Raw genomic sequence first — 17,591 nt, forward strand, 5'->3', positions numbered from 1 at the left:
CACACGACAGCTTTCTTCTCACCTCCTGCCTCCCCAGTTGTTGGAGTGACTTTCTCGCCACACTGTGAACAGCAAAGTCACTCCTTGTACATCATCCATGCATGAATGAAATCTTCTTTGTTAAAGAAAGACTTTGTTTCCCCCAATTCCCTCAGTCACAGCTCGGTCTGCCAAATCATCATCGTCTGTTCTGTACCTGAGTTTGTCCTTGTCTTTTTAATATTGGAGCAAAACATTCAAAGTGACACTCGGAAGAATGGGAATTAGGAACGGCACTTTACGGAGGCCGCTTCAGGAAATGTTCTTCAAGAAGCTACTTACAACCAGCAGCTCCTTCTGCTCAATATTCATGCCACTTATTTTTTGGAAACAGATTAATCCTTCCATCAGAAAGGCCGACGTGCATATCACTTTGATTTACTTGCCCGGAAGGACATTTTTTTGTCTCTGCCTGCACAGAAAAGAGCTTAGCCAAATTTAATCTATTTCTCTGTTTCTTGGTGCTTTTATTTGCAGTTTTGCAAATATCAACCAAATCTGTGAGAAAACCAGATTGGCAGTCAAAGTCATTAACATATTTAAACATCTGAGGATCACAGGAAACTGTAAAACCTAAAGTGTCTCCCTCTGAGATTTGGATCCCTTGTGAGAAAAGTTACAGCGATCCTCATGCGATGAGTATGTAGCCCTGATTAATGTGACACTAACAAAAAATAAATTACAGTATTTCAAGTTTACAGCAACATATGTCTTTAATAAAGGCTGCCACCATGCAGCTATTAGCTGTTGAATACAATAAAACTAGTGGTCCTAATGTGAGGAGTAGTATTCATTTACCTAACAACAATTATAGGTATCTAGGTAGTGATTAACATTTATATGAAAACATGTTTGATTTCTAGATAATACATACTGAAATTCAATATTCTAGTCATGATAAATCTGTAATATTAAAGCTCAAAAATATGTTTGAACTATTATACCCTCTTCAACAAACCCCAGGGAGTTACTGCAACCAAATTATTGTTTGACAATATTCAATATAGAGTTTTTATTCTTTAGATATACATTTAAATATGTGTGAAAATACACATCAACATGAATAAATATATTATTAGACGAGATTACTGTATGAAAAAAACCCTTTTAATTTACAGTCTTTCCTTGATTCCTCATGCAATCATGTGAGCAAGCTAACCTAACGAGGCGGCACCCATCCACAACAGCCTGTTATTGAAACACATTGGCCATTTATCTGTATGAGTATACAAACATACTGTGAGCCACAAGAGTGGATTGTTTTGTAACTAATCAACATACCCTGCACCTCAGAGACCACCGGTGAAATTACAGAGGGTGAGACTAAAATTTGTTTGAAAATTCTTGTTTATGCACAACACTTTAGTTACATTATTGTAGGCCCAATTTAATATGAAACAGAATTGTATACAGTATATGTAGTAGGGGGTCCCTGCTTGATTATACCGTTAAAAGGTTAAATTAGTTTTATTTATATGGTCCAAAATCACATATTTTCCTCAGGGAAAGTACTGTATATCAATGATATATATTATGTATTTACATAATTGCAAGTCTTCACTAAGTGCACCAGCAAAGAGAAACATAGAAGTGAATATTATCCTCATCTCTTTTATACTTGAACGCCACTATATTTATTTTAAATGTGTATGTGTAAATGCTGTAATTACTAGTAACTTTACAGATTCGGGATTATTAAAACAGAACACAATCAGCAAATGAATCATGATTTATTATTGAAGATTAGTCTACCCCGCTGTTTAAAGAGCAGTAAATTAGCCTGCGCTTTTCCAGCCACAACATTAATGCATCAACAATTATTGTCCAATTAGGCTATATGATATGTGAAATGGGCCATTCTGTAAAAGGAGTACTATTACTTTTTTTCACTTGAAGCACATTTTGAGGCTAATACTTTTATACCCTTACTCCAGTTAGATATAATTTAGTCTACATACCTGGCTCTGTATCACCACTCTACAGTAAAGAGGCTCAGTGAAGCGTGTGTTGATGGTGCTCATACACGATTTAAGACACTGTCATTTAGTTGTGGGCAGGACTGCGAGCTGCCACGTAGAGACCTATCTCACATTCTTGCTGATGACACCAGAAAGATCTCTAACAGCTTAATGACAGTGTGCTCAGCCAAAACGCCTTTCAAAAGAGTACTTAACATGAGCAGCGCATGTCAGAGGGAACCTTTTATTTCACTTTGCCTGCTGCTGCTCAAATTATAATCGGGCACTTTTTTTTTACATCTGATAGCGCTGCTGTTTCAAGGCCAAACACTCATGTTTTTTTTAAAAGGCTTTCTGTCATGATAGCAGTGAAAATGCTGCTCGTTGCTTACAGTACACAACAGAAATGAATAAGGTGAAAAGAGCAGTAATTCCAGGCTGATGTTTGCATTCCCTAAATACCAATTTCTGTTTGCTTATTTCCAACTAACTCCATACTTCCTCTGTCTGTGTAAATATATCATTAACCTCTCACATGTTCCTGCTTGTGTGGTATGTTGTTGTGCGAGATTTTGTCAACAGACAACCTCACTACATAGATTTCTTATGCCTTTTTTAAATCCATATGTAGCCTCTCATTTTAGCCGCAGTGACATACAGTACATTAAAAAGGGAAAGGAGAGAGAAGGAGAAAAATCTCCCTCCTCCTCCTCCTCCTCCTCCTTGTGTAAGGAGAGAGCAGTGGGGACAGGAGGGAGGAGGAATAAGGGAGAAGGGGGGGGAGGGTAAACACACCCAGACAGAGCCATGTCTGACATCCTGGCTCAGTGAAAGAAGGGAAGGACTGATACAAAGCCAGTGCGACCGAGCAGAAGCAGAGAGAAGGGGAAGGAGGGAGGGGAGGGCAACAGGGAATTAAATGCAAAAAGACCGGCGGAGAAAAAAGGGTGAAAAAGATGCACAAGAGCTGCATCAGTTCTTGTCCGCAAGGAACAAAAAACATTGTGTTCGTGAATGGGAGCTGGTGAGCTCAGGCACAAGGCGAGTGCAATGAGAAACCAGGCAGACTTCAGCCGCTGGTGTAGCTGAGCACCAATCCTCTCTGCCTCTGTCTCCCTCTCTCTCTGTGTCTGTCTGTCTCTGCCAGCTAAGGACTGAGCCCAGCTATGATTTAGAGGAAGGGCTCAGGGCTTCTGATTAGGATTTTTGGTGGTTTAATGTTTTAGGAGTATGCTGCTGGAGAGGATTTGAACGTGCTGTTTTTTCTGATTGAACACAGTGTGCGACGTGGAGACTCCTCTTGTTGCTGCTTCCAGGGCTGCTCCCCTCCCTGCTGCCTGTGGCTGTGCTTGGGCTATGGTCCTGACTGAGAAGCAGAGCATCACCCAGATGTGGGGCTGCGACTGTATGGGAGGTTAAGCCTGTAAACATCACCATGGGAGCCAAACAGATGAAATGGTAAGAGCTGTTTTTTTTATATTTTTTATTAGCATATTAACATAATATCAATTCAGGCTGCTATTTGTGTCTACACTGCATGAGTGAATCACCAGCAGAGATACACGAGGCCTACGTTCAACGAGACTATACATCATCTTTATCATCATGATCAGCATGTGTGCCTCGGTGTTAGCGTTAACAATTCACCATAGCAATATGGCTCTGCTAGCCTGACTGTGCAGGTTATTGTTCAGTGTTTACAGTGCAGTAGGTGTGGGTGTGTCCCTGTATGTGTGAGCTGAGCTGCTATTGCCTAGCAACCACCATCCAACTTCCATCCCCGGCTCCTCCATTTCATTGTTCGGATAAAGATTACACATTTTAACTTGTACGGGAACAACAAGTACAAGATGCTTTTTGTACAGTTAAATAAGCATCCCTTTAGGAGTGTCAGCTAATTCTTAATACCCACCATCTTTTCCTAGATTTGGGCCGGTATTTACCAGACAAGCAGGCTGCCATATTGAAATAATCCTTTAAGATTAATTTAGAAATAAAAGTCTACTAGCTGGTTTATGTTTAAACTTTTCATTCGTATCACTAATGGTAGTTAATCACATTCTGAGTTTTCAAGTGGTTATGAAACAGTCTCAATTTAATACTGATGACTCTATATGACCTACATAAGACCATCAGCAAGAAGACTGGCCATATCTGTAAATAGAAATAGTTATTCATTTTTTAGTAACTTTAGTAGCTATTTTTTCAGGGCTGCTGCTGATGAATTTAGGAGTCTCAGCCTGAAGTATGAAGCTGCCCTGTAGTCCGTTGGTACGCCATCAAAACAAAGTTTCCATTGTTTAATGTAATGTAAAATTACCCCTGTTGTTAAAATCATACTTCAGGAACAAGTATTTAAAGCAAAATGTGCATAAAGTTTCAAAAGTACTCATACCGCAGAAAGATATCTCCTATGACTGATATGTTATTCTGTGTAACACAATTAGATTTTGAATATTGATGCATCAATATATAAGCATCATTTTAGTGGTTTTAGCTGGTCTGGTGGAGGTATTTTTTGACACTTTATGTACTTTGGTAGTCCACTGGTTCCAACATAAGGGTCAGGCCCCTCTTAAGGGTCCCATCATAAAGTTTTGAGATGATTTGTGGTTGAAAAAAGAAGAAAAAACACAGTTCTGCCACACAAATCTGTATTCAATTGTAGGACCTGTCTCTAAACTGTTATTTTGAGAAATATTGCATCATTGTACCTGTTATTTACCTTCCTGAGACTCAAAATGTGATTGAAATGAAACCATCTGAGAAGTTTAGAGGCTAAATCTCTCTTTCGTGGAGCAGTAACAAGACGGATGCAACTTGTCAAGAGGCTCCGAGCATGCACAGCTGTTTTCACTGTAAGCAGTAGTTTAATCTTCAACAGTTCATTGTATTATATAAGATTATCACATGATTTTTAATGTAAGAAAGAAGAAGTACAATATAGTAGTATATAAAAATAAGAAGTACAATATTTCCTCCCTGAAATGTAGTGACAAATGAGAGAAACACTCTGGTACTGTACTGGTGTAACTGTATTTAGTTACTTTGCACCACTGCTGATCAAATGATGTTAATCTGAAGCTCATCTCCTGCAAATCCGAGTACTTAATCTTTGGCTAAACCCATATGTTACAAATCTAGGCTGTATTTGTGTTCTTTTGGAGCGACAGATCAAAGCGAGCATCTAAAATAAATGTGTTTATTGAACTGCTGCAGCCCGAGACAATGACAGAGGGTATCTGGATAATGTCATCATCTGCAATGACAAGATTAGTTGTAGGCAGCTGCTTTGATCCCCTCTGCAGAAACACTTAGGGATAATCACAGCAACGTCTGATAAGACGCTCTGCTCGTGGTTTTTTATGTGACCTGCTGCAATTACCCTTTCTGAGGAGCCGTGGGCCCAACAATCTTAAGTGCTCAGTGATGCTGAGGCAGCCACACTATTTTCGTGTGACTAGACTCTTTTTGAATTAAATGTTTAAAACATATCTTTATACTTTTATTTAGCCATGCTAGCAGCAAAATGGCAATGGTTGCTTGATTCACTTGTTTGGTCCACACAGAAATATCTCAACTATTGGATAAACTGCCATGAAATGTGTTGCAGATATCCACGACGCCCAGATGCTTAATAATTGCATCTTTAGTGAGCCCCTGATTTCCTTGTACTGGTACCATCAGGTCAAAATTATGATAACCTGCAAAACATTCCCATCAGCCTCAGCTGTACTTCGTGTTTAATGCTAATTCACAAATGTTAGCATGCGAACTTGCTAAACTAACTGGTGTGAGCATGGTAAACATTATACCAGCTAGACATCAGCATGTCAGCGCGGTCATTTCAGTGTTTCCCACAGGTTGAGAATTAACTTGTGGTGGTAATGGCAGGTGGCGTGGCATGTGATGTGTGATGGACAAGTCCAATAATAGACTGGTCAAACAAAAGGTTTATGAGAAATTCTATTCGGCCTATAAGGTGCCGCCATGTACAGTTTATGATGTTTACCCTACAGCAGTAGGGTAAGGGGGTCGAGGTCATCAGTCCTCGGCTCGACATCAACTTCCACTCAACTCAAAGACTCTGACCTACCGTCGTTGACACGGCCAAAATTGTCCATGAAACACTTGCATTTTCTGATTTGTCTTCGACAAAACGTATATAGGGGTATTATCATCATATTTTAAATAACACGTACAGAAAATTAATTTCTGAGTATAGTGACATGTTACATGATTTTAAATTAAACAAAACAGCTGTGAACTGTCACACAGTTCCATTCATACTGCAATGACCCCATCTAGAGTCTATGTATGGAAAACATTGGGCATAACTACAGCAGCCACTAACAACGACCTTAAGGGGCCCTGTTTTCTTGCATTATATTCAATATATGGGTTGACATTGTGAATAAATCAACACACCTTCAATTAGACTACTTTGACGTGAAGGTCAAAGGTTAAGTAATGTACAGAAAGCACTGCATTTTAATCATTTAGCATGCTAATATTAGTGCAACTGCACAACATCCTTTCACATCTTGTGCATTTTACCTATCGTAAGGTAATGTTAGCTAGAAAGTGGTTGAATGCTAATTTAGCTGTTGTCCACTGGTAGCTAACGGGTTATCAAATATGCTGTTTTAGCTTGAAATGTAGCCTGACGTTCCTCTGGATTTTCACCATCCATTGTCTTTTCAGTTTCTGATAAATCGAGAAGAGGTTAATGATGATTTGTCATATTACGTACGTTATTATGATTTGCAATCTGGACCACAGCTGCACACATTTGAGCTTCCCACCTTGAGCCCGAGGTCAGCGGAAAATGACCGCAGTGCGATTATGATCTATTAACCTGTTTAACTGTGGAAGTTTCCAAACAGGTGTTTTTAAGCGTTCCACAACTTTCCCAGACTTTTATTGCCGTTCTCACCTGTTTGACACATGTTGCTGGGATCAAATCCTGGATGAGCATATAAAGTATATTTACAAAAATCAATGAAAACATTCAATGTCTTTGTCCTGTTTTCATATTGTGTATGTGTCAAAAAGGATTAGCAAATTATCCCATTCTGTTTTGTTTATGTTTTACACAGAGTCCCAACTGTATAAGTAGTCACAGGAGTATGAGCACAATTAATCCTTAAAGAGGCTGTGAACTCAAACATGACGGATAATAAAAGTCTTCCTGTTTACTGTCTGATATGATATTTGCTTGTGCTGTGCTGAGTAATGCTATTAGATAAGCAGAACATATCATCGGCCACAATCTCAATCTTGTTGCTTATGTATGGGAAGAACGTGTTGTGCAAATGCAATCCCTCGGGACATTCTTTCGTTTGTAAACACAGTTTTTATCCCACAGTCTGTCTGCATAGTTATTTTTTCCGGCATAGTTTTTGGGCCTCAGGAGCAGGATGAGGAATTGTGTTGCCTTTCTATCCCTGTTTCTGCAGACGCAGGCTTGTTGTCCCATGCAGATGCAGAAGGGGAAAAAGAAGGAATCCCTTGCTTAAAGGACCATGCATAATGCCATAGGTCACAGGTCACAGTGGCTCTATCCTATTTCTATAAGCACAGTAGAGTGAAGATGACAGCCGGCCTCAACCTCAGGCTGCTGGAGACGCTCTCAGAAAACACAAAACACATATTCATGCAAGCTGCACGAACAACGGCCGTTCAGAAACCAGTCCGGGGTTATGTTTCGAAATTATGGCCAAACTATGTAAAGAATTTCCTTGGGAAAACTGACACCGTTGCATGCATTCCTGCTCCCACTGTGTATTTTCTGAACAGGTTTCAATCCTGTTTGGTGTGTTTTGTCATTAATTTGGTTATTTGTTAAGCAGCCTGTGATACACTGTATTCCTATGGGCACTATGTGTTTAAAACGGATATGGTTTTAAATATTGTGCCCAGATGGGATTAATTCACATTTGTGTGCTCCTTGGGGAGTTATTAAAGTGTACATCTCCATTTTATGTAGCTGGGTTTATTTATTGCCGTTCATTTGGCAGGAGATGCAAACTCACTCATTCCTGCCTGTGCCCACCATCTGTTTCAGCCTCAGCTCAGCCAGCCCTGCTCACTCCCCCAAAGAGGAGTATGTTATCACCCAGTCCACTGACACCCCTAAAGAGGAGACAGTCCATGATCAGTCTGAAGACCAGGGGGAACCTCGGGATGACAAATCTGAGCTGACAGAGAAGAAGTCTGTCACAGGTTGGTTGGCTGCACATCAACTCTTGTAGAGCGAGACGCAATGAAACGAAACCCTGCAAAAATAAAAAAAAACACACACAAAAAAAACTCTCGCTCGTGTCATCTCCCCTTTCAGAGGAGGTGTCCATGTGCGGATTGTGTCCCTCCCTCGGGCACGATGGGCAGGAGGAAGAGAAGTCCTGGGAGGAGCAGCTGGACGCCCACCAGGAGCAGCTGGAGAAGGAGATGCAGGAGGCCAGGAGGATGGTGTTCCGCCTACAGGTAAGTCCCCGTGATGAAACACTTGAAAAACAAACTGCAGCGCTGCTGTGAACACATGCACCAGAGGGCATGCGGACCACAGATGCACCAACAGCTCAGATACAGCATACAGCCTGGTTCCACAGTGTTCCAGATGTTTCTCGGTGATTCACATAGATTCAATATAAACAAAATATGAATAATACGATAAATAGATTCAGATAATGAAGTGAAAGCGAAATCAATCCAGTCTCATTACTAGGTTACTCTCAAACACCTGGTGCACTCTACCCATCAATCAATCAAACTTTATTTGTAAAGCACCTCTCAAACAAATGCAATTCAAAGTGCTGTACAAGTGATTACATAGGATGTCAAAAATGGATTTAGAGACTAATGCACACTAATGCACTCAGATAATATAAGTGGGTTAGGGTTAAATTAAATTTAATTAAACATAATATAAATAATGAAAGATAATACAAGCCATACAGATAAAGATACGATAGAATTATTAAATACTACACAAAATATATTGATTATTGTAACACAGTAAAATATAATAAAATGGATACTAATAATGATAAGTATACATAATAAAACAACAAAAGTATAAATCACCACATACAAGCCAGACTCTGTGGGTTTTTAGTTGAGTTTTTTAAAAAATAGCAGTATTTTTAGTTTCAGTTGTTCCAGCAGCTTTGAACGTTATGCCTGAAAGCAGCATCAACACATTTTGGAAAATCTAAAAGAGAAGAACAGACGATCTGAAGGAACCTCCTGGTGCACCAGAGCACTGGATGGTCACCAGATTGACTCACCAGACTTTCTATTTGTCCGTTTTAATTTGATGCAGTTCGTGATTTCTTCAAGGGCTGGTCAAGCTGACAATCTTACCATTGAACCACTGGCCAGTGGCCACATGTAAGAAAACAAAAGAAAGAGAAAATTAGTTATTGTATAACAACGCCTTTTGCAGAGCAATCGATATTTCTTGAAGAATCAAATACAATGAAGAAGAAAATGATAAAAACAGAAAACATTACAAATGAGCAACACAACGCACTCTGGTAAATATTTAATAGTTCTGAACAGAAGTCATTATTATTTTAACAAACTTATGTATAATGTTTGTAGGCTAGAGCAGGTGAGACTGCTGAAGTCTGTGTGCTTCTCAGTATGATTTTAATTTGATGCAGTTTGACTCAGTTTCAATTCCCTGGTTTTATTAGCTGAAAAGGGAAACTTGCTGTGCAGCCAAGTGTAAAAATCCCAAACTGCTGTATTTACAAATACAAACACAGAAATAAATCTGCCTCCTCTGCCATGTATATTTAATATGCCTGCTTTCAGGCTTTCACACTGTGTGTCTATATATACGTGTGTGTGTCTGTGTGTGTGTGTGTGTGTGTTTGTCTTCAGGCTTTGCTGCTCCATGGCTCTCTCCCCGAGGAGGACCAGGATGGATCTGTGAGCTTCGGAGATAACCGGGCCAATGCTGAACAGCAGCTGGTACGGTGCCCTCTCTCTGCTAACTCGAGAAAACAACACTTGCTCGCCACTCTGTGTGAAGTGTCAGTGTCAGCCCTTCTGTTGTGATGATGTTTGCAGCCATCACTCCTCTCCGGAGTGGCTACTGTATATAGAGCACAGTTGAATCTCTCTGATCTGCTCGCCCGCTGTCATGCCGACCCGCTGCCTCCTCATACGTTCTGACGTGTTTCCATTCTCTAATTACGCTGCTCATACCCTCTCCCTTTGAAGGTCCTAATCCGCAGTCGCCTGGACCAAAGCACGGAGGAAGCCCTTGATCTCAAGGTACAGTAAGTAAATGTAATTAGGTTTAATATAGATGAGCTGCACTACAAGCAGAGAGTCCCTTTCTCTAATGTCTCTGTTCATTTGTGTGGCTCTCAGAGGGAACTCATGAGGCACAAACAGGAGGCACGCCACCTTCAGGCCATCAAGGTAAACCTCTTACTCCAATTTTATCCTTTGTGTGTGAGGAAAATGGATTAAAGGATGTAATTCAATCCATTGCAACTTTTGTGCCATCCCAAGCTGATGATTCTGCGGTTTCTATCACACACAATATGTATTTTCCATTGCTTTGTAAGGATAATAAAGTTTGTTGGCGGGTGTATGCAGTGGAGGAGGCAGGTGGATGCAGTGTATCTGTATTCAGGTCTTCTCTGGACGTTTCTTTGATCTCCTCCCTCTCTCTCATTAGGATGCTCTGCAGCAGCGCCAGGCAGTGCAGGAAGATGCTGTGCTGCAGCTAAAGCAGGAACTACTGAGGTGCAACATGGCCAAAGATCAGCTGGAAGCGGAAAATGTGAGACAAGTGATGATTTCCGTTTGACACGATAAATATTTGACCCGCCTGACCAGCGTGGATGCAGATTTCCGTGAGAGCAATATAGCACTCATACATCACGCTGATATATATCTGTTTGCAGGCAGAGCTCAAACACAAGTTGAGCGAACGGAACAAATTGCTCAGTGAATACGAGGTATCGTCTTTTATTATTCACACTTCAGTGCACTTGTTGGATACATAGATGTATATGCAGACTTGAGTCATCCATCTTTCTGTCACAATAGCAGCAAATCGGGCGGAAGGACCGAATACTGCAGCAGCAGCAGCAGAAGATCGATGAAGTGCAGCATAAAGCACATGAAGTCAGCCTCGGACGGGTAGGAATCATTATATGTTTCAAGTATTTCACACGAGGAAGCAAATCAAAATGAACAAATTCTTGAAAAATATATAAAATGTAGGCAACAAAACACATTAATCCTCAAAACTCCCGGGCGTTTTTTGTTTTATTATGGAGTTTGTGGAGTTGAATTTATTTCATAGGCTAAAAACAAATCCATTAATATGAGATAAAAGAAACACAAATTTAATTTAATGGATACGGCTGGCTGTAAAAGTAATTTGCAACAACAGCTGGGCACCGTAGTTTGTAGCAAACACTCCTCCAGCAAAGGTAAATATTGCGTTTGGGGGACTGTTTTCAGCTGTGGATTAATACACATTATGATGAGTATTTACAGCAGCAGGGCAGTGTTTGTGTGAGGGATTGACTCAGAATAAACTACAGTGGGCTGCGTTCATCACAGTGAAGAACCGTGTCACTCAGGAGCTCACTGATGTGTTAGTTTGGATGCTCATAGCACAAAGGAATAAGCTACATAGAGCCTTTTCACAGCATTTGTTGATGATAACTATAGAATGGCACCAGTCTCATCCTCTTACACATGAAAAACATCCAGCGTTATTCAGGTGTTTTCTTCTATTGTTGTCCATTTTGCAGTCGTTCAGGAGTGACAGTGGTGGTTACAGTAACTCAGTGGCTTCGACAGCTCCGGCAGTATTCCAGCACACTGCACCAGTATGTATTATTTTTTATTTTCAGTCTGTAATCAATGCTGTTAATTGTTCTTGTTGGGTTGATTCGGATGGCTTATTGCTGGAGGACAGGAATCAAATAGATTCACAGCGGTTCATGACAAAAATATGAAAGAATACAAATCGTAAGGAAAATGAGTCAAAATGTGACTTATGTGAATTATCACATTATGAGGCTATATGTCAGAATTATAAGATAATAACCCAGAATTATGAGATAAATCAAGATTGTGAGGTACAAGGTCAGAATTATGAGGTAGTATATCCAAATTATTACATACTAGATCAAATTTAGGAGGTACTGAATTCTGAGGTACTATATCAGAACTATCATATATTAGTTTATAATGTTAATGGTGAGGTACTAGAGCAGGATTATGAGGAACTAGATCAAAATTATGAGGTACTAGGTACGAATTATGAGAAATTAAGCTAAAGTATTAATCAAAACTATGTATAATGTTGAGTATTTCATTTCTGAGTCATGTTATCTCCTGATTTTTACTTGTTAGTAGTGGAAACAAGCTTTCATTCTTCTTGCCTTTGTTCTGTAAAGCAAAACTACATTAATAAAACCTGTCTGAATATCGGGATGGTGTTTGTCACAGGGGGAAGAGCTGCAGCTGGTCAGGGAGGCACTGCGCAGTTTGAGAGACAGCTTCTCTGGCCATGACCCCCAACATCACACCTTGGACACCCTGGAGCAGGGCATGTCCAGTCTCATGGACCGATTACACTCAATGGACACCCAGCGCAGACAGGAGAGAGGGGTACACACACACTTACACAAACACCATTTCAGAGTGAATCTAAAAAGTAGCAACACATCTGTCATATGGTGAATGAATCCTTCTTCTTCTTCTTTTTCTAGGAGGAATTTAAATCTCCAGGACGCAGAGCTAACTCGACAGACCGTGACTCCTGGCCGCAAAGCTCAAGTGAGACAAACAGAATCTTTGTTTTGTTTAAGATTCGTCATCCTCACAACATCTCAACTCCGGCTGTTAAATCAGATTGTGCTGTTAAATTACACTGCTATGTATGGAGAGGGCATTACAGCCTGTGAGGCAGGAGCCATTTTAGACCGGTTGTGAAAAACAGTTTGCTGTTTTTGCAATTATTTCCAGAAATGGCCCACTCACACAGCAGCCCGGGATTGGACACCGCCGTCTCCACTAAAGTGCTGTACTTCACCGATCGCTCGCTCACTCCGTTTCTGATTAACATCCCAAAAAGGTGAAAATAAAAACACTTGATGGTGGGTTTATATAACAGTGTTGTTGTTTGTTTCCCTCAGTGTAGCGTGCATGATGTTTCACCAAATTGCTGCTTGAGTTAGAGCTGCACGCTGAGGACACATGGCTAGATTCAAGCATCAACAGAGCTACATATAGGTGGTTAAAGTTTAATGTCTGCGTGGGTGTATGTGAGCAAAGACTATGACTGACAGCGTGCTCTTGCAGGCTGGGTGAGGTGACGCTGCGAGACTTCAAGGCCGCCGTGGACAGACAAGGCAGTTTCAGATACCACTTCAAGGCCCTCGACCCCGAGTTTGGCACAGTGAAAGAGGAGGTAGGCGTGGGAGTGAAATTACAGCCCTACTACTTCTTTTTACATCAGCTTCACCACGCAAATATGAAACACCAGTAATAGAGCATGATATGCTAATAATAACCGTGGCTGAGCTATACTTCAAAACACTGCACGAGGACTGATTTCCATCCCAGGGAATTTGATAAAAGAGTAGTCATTTTGAATTTCCATCAGCACCTTTTGTACCTTACTGAGTGTTTCTTGGATATGTAAATGCTGCGTGTTGGCTGTGTAGGTATTCCAGGACGGAGCTGTCGTGCCTGGCTGGGAGGGGAAGATTGTAGCGTGGGTGGAGGAGGACCACGGAGAGAGGAGGTAGAGCCTGAAAACCAGAGATCACCACTACAAACCTCAGTTGTTCCCACTGGACCAGGATTCCACTGAAAATACTTGTGATGCCATAATAGAGAGAAGTTATAACACAGTTAACTGGGACCAATGGATTTAACACATTTCAATACAAAACGCGATTTAAAAGTGAATGTTTCATATGAAGATTTTGTCTTGACATTTGGGTACCCCTTCTTTTTGAAGGAATGGATAGTAGGCATTGTTTGCAGATCATAAACTAACACGCGGGACGATGGATTAATGGTCAGTAATGTGATACTTGAAAGAAAGTTAATTTACATGAAATAACTCGTCCTAAGCTGTAATCGCTGCATAGTATTCGGACCTTAAAATAATGTTTACCGACATTTTTCACACGTTCCAGATTGCCAAATAGTGATGTTGTTGTTCCGCATCGGTTTTAATGTTTTAATAAACATGAATTATTGCATGGATCATTTGGTTGTCAATTATTCCCCGGCTGTACCGTAATGACACTGTACACCAGCTCCTCGCCATTATACACCTCCACTCACACACCCACACATTAATAAACAAACCCCACAGATTCTCATTAAAGTCAATTAATTTTTTTTTGGGTTAAGAACCCACACAACGGCATATTTGTATCAGTGAAATCATTTTATTTTTGGGAAATGATCAGTTTACAGGTAGCTTGTTAGCTGAACTTTTGAGTCCTTGCATAGTGAAATGTGTTTGCACAACTTTTCAGATTGCATAGCAGAAATTCAGGTTGTTTTGGTTATTTAATTTTAGCTATTCTCACTGTCAGAAGTCTCTCGAGCCCATTCCCTGTGTACAAAATGCTCAGAAAACATCCACTCTCATAGTAAGCCTTCGTTCCTTCTTGTTAAAGATGGCAGATGCTGTGTCTTCATTGACAATCTTTGGGAAATCCAAAAGCAAATTGTAGACATCCTCCACTTCTAGTAGGACGTCGTCCTGCAGAGAAAAATACATTCAGCACACCGTAAGACACACAAAAGTAGAAACGGTCCAATTATGTATTTTTTATGACATCCAACTACGCACCGACACACTCTGGACTCTAAAGTGGTTCATTATAACTGTTCAAGGGAGTGTGCAACCACTAACCTTAGATATTCTCAGCTGGCAGTCTGACATGGAGCAAACCTTTGGCAGCTCCACTGTCAGCTCCACGCTGCGAGGAACTCCTGCTGTATCAGTCTTCACCTCGAGTTGGTACTCTGGCTTCTGAGGCTGCACGAACGTGGTGGAGATGACCTGGATCAAATCCTTTTTTCTGTGCTCCGCAGGTCGACGGATAATTTGGGCTGCCGTGTCCTCGTCTTGTTTCTCTGAGCGTAGGGAGGAGATCTGCTGTATAAGGGCAGCCGGGGTCTGACTGGCTGTAAAGAGGAACACTATAGATTATTAGGAACTGTGGTAGAAGGTGAAAGATGATATACCTGCAGCAGCAACAGAAAATAGCTTTGATACAAAGGGCTTACAGCAGCTTGTCGGTATAAGATTTATCGCTCTACCTGTGTCTGGTTGTTTGGAGACTTTCGGGCATTGACGAAATCCAAGCCGGCGGTGCAAATCATCTGGGCTACTTTTTGGGCCAGAGCTGATGAGAGTGTACTGCTCAGATAATGTCATCCCAAGCTGCTGCTGGGCAAAGCTCAGGGCCACCATATATACATCTGCTTTATCTTTCTCACTGTCCTGCAGCACTGCAGGGTTTAAAGCCACATCCATCACTGTGTAGGTACCTGTGAAGGAAAAACACCATTTATTAATAGTGTTCTTTACATGATGTAACACAAAGGCCAGCTCTGTAGCTCATGCTGCAGCACAGCTTTGTCTTTTACCTTGACCTTCATTTGTGTCTGTTTCCAGTTTTCCTGCACACGCAGGTAAAGGCCTGCTGGGATCCTGAGGTGCAGGCACACGTTTCCAGCTGCATATGTTGATGTACAGCAACCCTTTCTTGGGCCCCTGTTGAGGACACAGTTGTACCATCTGTCAAAGAAACTGTCAAAACAAACCCTGTTTCTAACCCATAAACAGACACACGGGTGGCATATGTAGGAAAAGCCTCATGTTTTGTATTCAAGGGTGGACAGCAGAGCTGAAAGAATTTAAATGATGACAAAAGATTAATTGGTGACGATGGTGGCAAACCTTTACTGGTTTCAGCCTCTCAAAAGTGAATATTTTCTCCTTTTTTAGAAAACAGAATATTCACAGGTGTTAAACTGTTAAAAGACATTTGAAGACGTTAGAATACCATTTGGGAGCTTGTGATGGGCCTTTTTTGTATTTGCTCACATTTTATAGACCAAACCACAAAGAAAATATTGATTTATCAAAAACGGAAGTCTTTAATTTAAGTCTTTAAGTCTGTAGTTGCAATTCTAGTACACAGTAGTACTGCAGCTTAGTCATATTATTGACAATGGCTGCTTTTCATTTTTGACGAGGTCATACCAAATTCTGTGACCTATCAGATTCTGTGTCTACATCATATCATTTTTACATTGTTAACAACAACACAGTGCCTTTACTGTATTTTGACAGAGACACACATTTTTATGTAAACTGTGCGCGGTGTCCATTAAATAACTGTACTTTTTTCTGAGCATATTGAGCATTTTTCTGCTCTACTTTGGCTCTGATGCAGCATGCAATCTGCGAAAGAACCATATTTGTCTCTGAAATGTGGTGAAGTCGAAGTTGACTTCACCACATTTCAGAGACAGATATGGTACTTTTTACTCACTTCATTTATTTGATATCTTTAGTAACTAGTTCCTTCGCAGATTGCACACTGCATCAGAGCCAAAGTAGAGCAGAAAAATGCTCAATATGCTCAGAAAAATGCAGAATATCGAATCTGATATTTGGTCAACCCATAGTATATAGAGAATAGACGTGTAAATATATATATAATTTACTTGTCTTCTACTTTTGAGACTTGAGAATTCATATGGGTGATTTTCACCTTGACCAAAAAAATATTTTTTAAACAGTAGTTTTCTCAGGTAGCCTGTGACTTTTGTGTATTTTTCTTTACAACATTGATTAACCACATTTAAAGACAAAACAATCAGTGATCTATAGACAGACCTGTACCACCGTTTCTGTCATAAAAGCTTTCACCCTCTGTGGATGCCTTGTTTTTCATAATAGCTATGTCAGAACTGCAGTGACCCAATTATAATACAGCTACTTACATAAAGTATGTCATACAGTACAACATCCGGTCACAGAATGTGGTGGGTCACAGAATTTGGTGCAACACCTGTATTGAGCCATCGTTGAGACACACCTGTGCTTCTCTGCTTTGACGGAAATGTTTGCGTTTGTAAATGCGGGCTTGGTAGTTAAAGTAAAGTTAACTCGTTACCATTCATGAAGTCTCTGCCACAGACGAAGTTAACTCACCAGTATTTCGGTGCACAAACACGAGTCGAGCACAGGCGGTGCGCTGTATTCAGCTCCCTCTTTCATCTGTGTCTCCATGAACTTGCGGTAAGCTGCGGGGTCATTTTGACACAGATCATCCATCATGGACCAAAACTGGTCGACCTGCCTTAGAAGATCCTCTGCGCTGCCGATGGAGGTCATCCTAAGGTGCCTGTGTTCACTTTGGAGTTAGCAAACAGTAGCCACTAGCTAGCTAGTTAGCCAACTTCTAATTTAGCAAGCTGGTATAAAAAACAACTAGCGGGAGAGTTTGTGAGTTGAAGTTAGAAGACCTACTTGTTTACAGCTGTTTAAAAAAAGGCTCTAGATAGTAA

At 40.6% G+C, this 17,591-nt stretch overlaps 2 protein-coding genes across 3 annotated transcripts; one reads left to right on the forward strand and one right to left on the reverse strand.

Annotated features, from left to right (window-relative positions):
* The first annotated feature begins 2,812 nt into the window (after positions 1-2,812).
* On the forward strand, positions 2,813-14,258 carry dixdc1a (DIX domain containing 1a). Of its 2 annotated transcripts, none has more exons than XM_084351648.1 (16): positions 2,813-3,038; positions 3,277-3,455; positions 8,065-8,222; positions 8,338-8,483; positions 9,888-9,977; positions 10,230-10,283; positions 10,383-10,433; positions 10,696-10,800; positions 10,925-10,978; positions 11,073-11,162; positions 11,786-11,863; positions 12,489-12,650; positions 12,752-12,818; positions 13,008-13,116; positions 13,344-13,452; positions 13,709-14,258. In XM_084351648.1, exons 2-16 carry the CDS (start codon positions 3,433-3,435, stop codon positions 13,790-13,792), a joined length of 1,380 nt encoding a protein of 459 aa, XP_084207774.1. In that variant the 5' UTR covers positions 2,813-3,038; positions 3,277-3,432; the 3' UTR covers positions 13,793-14,258. The 2 variants fall into 2 exon arrangements, with proteins under 2 accessions (XP_084207774.1, XP_084207773.1); XM_084351647.1 differs by having other exon boundaries at positions 2,814-3,038; positions 11,070-11,162.
* Positions 14,259-14,551: 293 nt separating this feature from the next.
* pih1d2 (PIH1 domain containing 2) lies at positions 14,552-17,590 on the reverse strand. Its single transcript, XM_084350850.1, has 5 exons — positions 17,236-17,590; positions 15,660-15,786; positions 15,330-15,560; positions 14,920-15,194; positions 14,552-14,766 (listed from the first exon to the last, which is right to left on the reverse strand). Exons 1-5 carry the CDS (start codon positions 17,416-17,418, stop codon positions 14,632-14,634), a joined length of 951 nt encoding a protein of 316 aa, XP_084206976.1. The 5' UTR covers positions 17,419-17,590; the 3' UTR covers positions 14,552-14,631.
* Position 17,591: the final 1 nt, after the last annotated feature.

This window comes from Pagrus pagrus (genome assembly GCF_965226575.1).
Source record: "Pagrus pagrus genome assembly, chromosome: 4".
Taxonomy (NCBI): Eukaryota; Metazoa; Chordata; class Actinopteri; order Spariformes; family Sparidae; genus Pagrus; species Pagrus pagrus.